General features: G+C 39.1%; 1 protein-coding gene across 2 annotated transcripts in view; it reads right to left on the bottom strand.

Moving 5' to 3' along the window:
• The window catches only part of LOC107562415 (uncharacterized), a 14,143-nt gene extending 9,339 nt beyond the window's left edge, over positions 1-4,804 (bottom strand). The window contains exons 1-3 of one of the 2 annotated variants that reach the window (XM_016247047.1): positions 3,396-4,804; positions 958-1,110; positions 279-897 (exon numbers count right to left, since the gene is read on the bottom strand). In XM_016247047.1, coding sequence (XP_016102533.1) covers positions 710-897; positions 958-1,110; positions 3,396-4,758 — 1,704 coding nt within the window. In that variant the 5' untranslated portion in view covers positions 4,759-4,804 and the 3' untranslated portion in view covers positions 279-709. Of the gene's footprint in view, positions 1-278; positions 898-957; positions 1,111-3,395 lie in introns of those variants that run through there. The other variant, XM_016247048.1, reaches the window with a different exon arrangement.
• Positions 4,805-4,810: the final 6 nt, after the last annotated feature.

Here is a 4,810-nt window from a genome sequence, read left to right as displayed (position 1 = left end):
AGTGTATATAAATGATTAGTTAACTGATTAAAACAACATAATGTAATTAATGATGCACTGGTCTGTCCCTCGTAGCCAGAGGAACTCCAAGCATTGCCGGTAGCTTGGAGCGCTATCTGGTGCTGCTGTCCTTCGTTGCCAGAAGAGCCCTCAGGCAAGCTCCCTTGCCCTCCAGCACTATCTGGTGTTGGAGTAGATGGTGGGTTTTTAAACCTCCAGTTGAATCTACTCGTGTTGCTAAGTACTGAGGTGCTCGTCCTTTCTTCTTTACATACGTTGATGATTTTTCCAGTGTTTAAGAACAAACAAATGATATACTGATAAATGAATTTAAATGATGAAAATAAGTAATCTTTCTTTATCGTCCCCTTTGTCTGGTTGCATTGCCTCGTAACACGGACAATGACCTGCTTAAAACCTTTAACATTCCCTTTTCTTTTCCAAAAATAATCACTTTTTACATTTGATTTATTTAGAAGCTTTAAAATAAATGATTTCAAAACATATGATAAATGATTTCACAAATTAATGACTTTAAGGATTAAAATGACTTCAGGAAGGAGCATATGCCAAAACAAAATAACAACCTCTAACTCTATCCCCATATTCTAATACTACTACATTATAAGAAAAGAAAATACAAAAATAACAAAATAGAAAAACAAAAGGCACTCCTTCCCTACTATTCTGTTGTTATTTCAGGAAGGTGTTACTCAAAGTCGTCCAGTTCATCCAGTCCAGGTCCCACTGTATACATGTTGGTCAATCCAATATCAACTCCAGCTGGCTTTACCGATACGTTAATCATCTGTTTGGCTGCAGCATTGGCCAGCATTGATCTGATGAAAGGCATAATACAACAAAACAACAAAAGAAACACAACAACAGCAATGCCAACTATGATGCTCTGATGAAAGGAACAAAACAACAAAAGAAACACAACAACAGCAATGCCAACTATGATGCCCACTCTAGTTAACCATTGTCCCATTGTCCCAAAAAATGAATTAAACCAATCCCAATTTTGCATGTCTGCTCCAGCGTTTTTGGTCACTTCTTCTCTCAGGTTTTTCAGTTTCTCCATAGCTTTGGTGAATGATCCATCTGGGGCTGTATTGTTTGGAATATAAGTACAACAGTCAGAACCAAACATTACACACCCTCCTCCTTTTTCTGCCAGGAGCCAATTCAGTGCTTGTCTATTCTGCCATGTCATTTTACTTGTGGGACCCAATTGTTGTCCTAGGGCATCTAAGGCATTATCAGTATAATTGATGAATCTCTGTTGATTATAGTAAATATAATTGAACCATTCTAAGTTGTTATTTGGGGTTATCCATACAAGTATAGACTCAAATCCAGACTTGATCTCATTTCTTGCTTTATATTTCTCTGGTATTCCCCTTGGTTGGCCTATCACATCTAAGTATACCTCTGGATCTGCTTCATAAGCTCTTTTGACTATGTCTTTTTAGTTGGGTCTGCTTAATTTCATTTAATTCTCCTTCAATCACTGTCACAATGTTTGAATGGACCTTCTGGGACTGGTATGTGGCCAGTGGGAGCAGATATTCCTTTTCTAACGTTATTCTGGGCACACACTTCACACTCTGACAGATACCCATCCACCATAGCTTGTAAATAAGGCGACCAATATCCCTGCCGCTTTATCTTTCTAATCACTTCTCCCCTCGCGCAATGATCAAAACCATGCGCGTCAGAGATGAGGATTGTAAGCAAAGGTGTGGGAGCTATCATGTGTCCCTCATGAGAACGCCAAACTCCATTTACATCTCGAGTTGCCCCTCTGTGCTGCCACACACTGACTTCATATGGAGTAGCTTGTTGTTGCATTCGTGCAACATCAGCCAACTGAGGTTGAGGTTGAATCAAAACAGAAGGAGCCATTATTGCTGTTGTACAACCAGAAGCTTGCTTAGCATATTGATCTGCCGCATTATTGCCCTTAATTACAAAATCATTGCCTTTTTTATGTGCTTGACATTTGATGATGGCCAATTGTTTGGGTTGCATCATGGCTGATATTAAATCAATTATCTGATTACTATGCTGGACAGGCGTACCATCGCTTTTCTTAAAGCCTCTTTGCTTCCAAACTGCTCCAAAAAGATGGCATACGCCATGTGCATATGCAGAATCTGTGTAGATATTTACTTTCAAATCTTTGGCCAGCCTACAGGCTTCAGTTAGAGCTTTCAATTCCGCCAGTTGTGCTGAGCATGGTTGTTCACAATGCTGCACCACCACTGGGATAAAATCATCATCAACTCGTTTCACAACTGCAAATCCAGCATGATTTCCTAAATGGTCTTTAAAACATGAACCATCCACAAAATAGTCAACATGTGCTTTTGGAATTGGTGTTGACTCTAGATCTGGTCTCAATCTAGTAAAGGCTAGAGAGTCAGCTACACACTCATGTGGTGTGCCTTCATCATGTAATGGTATGAAACTCGCTGGATTTACTGTTGTGCATCTCTTAATTGTAATGTCTGGGAAGGTCAACAATGTTGAGTAAGCTATACATCTAGAAGGAGTCAAGACAAACTTCCCTTGTTCTATCAGTTCTACTACTTTATGGTGAGTGTAGAGCACAACTGGGTACCCCATAGTTATTGTGGAGGCCTTTTCATATGCAAAATATACTGCTGCTAACCCTTGTTGGTAACATGGTGGGTAACCTTCAGCTACATTGTCTAATTTTGTGCTATAATAAGCAATTGGCTGTTTTTTCCTTCCGCTGCAAGTTTCCTGCATCAAAACTGCAGATGCATAACCATCTTTTCTGTTTGCAATGTACAAATGAAATGGTCTGTCATATGTGGGCATGGTCAAGGCAGGAGCGGTCTGTAGTTCTTTTTTCAATGATTCAAATGCTATTAGTGCTTCTGTGTTCCATACTAGTGGTGCCCTAAGATTTTGACAGCCCACTTGCTTCATTAGTGCTCTTAATGGAGCTGTTTTGATTGCATAGTCCTCAATCCAATCTGCACTAAACCCTGTCATACCCAAAAAAGTCAACATTTGTCCCACTGTTTGAGGTTGGGGAACTTTACTGATGCCTTCCAATTGACTGGGCGATACAGCTTTCATCCCATGTGAAATAGTGCGTCCTAAGTATTCAACTTGTGGTAAGCAATATTGCAATTTTGCTTTAGAGGCCTTGTGTCCCCCCTCAGCTAATTTATTGAGTACTTTAATTGAGTCTTGATGACATTGTTCCAAAGATGTTGAACAAATTAACAAATCATCTACATATTGTATCAATGTGCTGTCTAACCTAAGTTCTTCTAATTCTTCTTTTAAAATCTGATTGTATACATGGGGTGAGTGTTTGAAGCCTTGGGGCATTCTCGTGTAGGTGAGTTTTTTACCTTGATAGGTGAACGCAAACAAAGGTCTGCTCTCCTCGGCTAAGGGAACACTGAAAAAAGCTGAACAAAGATCAATTACAGTATAATAATTAGCAACAGATGGAACATTGGTTAACAACGTATGCGGGTTTGGAACTTCAGCTGGCCAATCCTCCACAACCTCATTCACTGCTCTCAGATCATGCACCAGACGCCACTTTGATTTATCTGCTTTAGTTACTGGCAATATTGGGGTGTTACAATAACTAGTAGTTTCAACAAGCACTCCTGCTTTCATTAGTCCTTCAATTGTCTTTTTTATTCCCTCTACTGCTTCTGGTTTCAAAGGGTATTGCAATTTTCTGGGTACTTTAGCTCCTGGTTTAAGTACTACTTTAATTGGATTGGCTGATTTTACTAACCCCACATCTGTGTCATGTTGAGACCATAATTCTAATGGTACTTGTCTCTCCATGTCTTTTAACAATTCAGTTTGCTTTGTTTGATGTTCTTTAACTTTTGGCTCAACTCTTGTGTTTATTACCATTCTGGGGACACCTATCATTGGAGTAGCACACAAAATCTTAAGATATTCTTTGTCCGCTATTTGGAAAATTAGAGGATTTTCTGTGGCTTCCCACTTGCTTTTTTCTGCTCGTTTCATCATGGGTCCTAAATCTTTAGAGAGACAATCTTTATTTACATATAATGTAACATGTGGCACTGAGTTAGGTACTGCGAACCAGTCATCTATGAATCTTTCCCTGTCTATCTGCAGAGCTACACCTTTGGGTCCTATTATTATGCTTTGTGATATCATGGGGATTTTCAATCCTTTTGTGTCTTTTAGCCATTTCTTTTCAAAATCTGGATTTTTGCTTTCATCATACTTCATAGTACAATGAAATTCAGTTTTTGGTAAGCTTGGTTCACATAGCTGTTCCCTTATATATCTTCCCCATTTACTAATTGTTTTTTCTACATCTTCTTTTAAATCTCCTAACCAATACATGTTAGCACATGGTTCTTGTGCTTGTTGTGATGTTGAAACATTCATTTGTCTCATTGCCCTATCATCTATATAAATTCCCTCTGGTGTACACCATATCTGCATTTTTAATTTACATATGGCATCCCTACCTAACAAATTTACAGGTGTGTGTTCGGAGACTAATATTGGTATTCTAATTTCAGTGTTTTTCAGGCTTATGCTCACAGGGGCTGTCATAGGAAGTAGCTGAGTTGTTCCCGAGAATCCTACTGTCTTTATATATTTTCCGGACATGGGGAGGTGCGAAGCATATCTTGGATTCAAACATGAGTACGTTGCCCCTGTGTCGAGCATGAGAGAAATGGGTTTTCCTTCGATATTGGCTTGCAGCATTGGTTCTTGATCAGCATCACATGATATTATTGGAAGCTGATTCCTCCCTGTA

The sequence above is a fragment of the Sinocyclocheilus grahami genome, unplaced genomic scaffold (assembly GCF_001515645.1).
Source record: "Sinocyclocheilus grahami isolate Dianchi unplaced genomic scaffold, SAMN03320097.WGS_v1.1 scaffold822.1, whole genome shotgun sequence".
NCBI classification, from domain to species: domain Eukaryota; kingdom Metazoa; phylum Chordata; class Actinopteri; order Cypriniformes; family Cyprinidae; genus Sinocyclocheilus; species Sinocyclocheilus grahami.
Note: the sequence above shows the minus strand (reverse complement) of the source record. Positions and strands in the feature narration are given on the sequence as shown.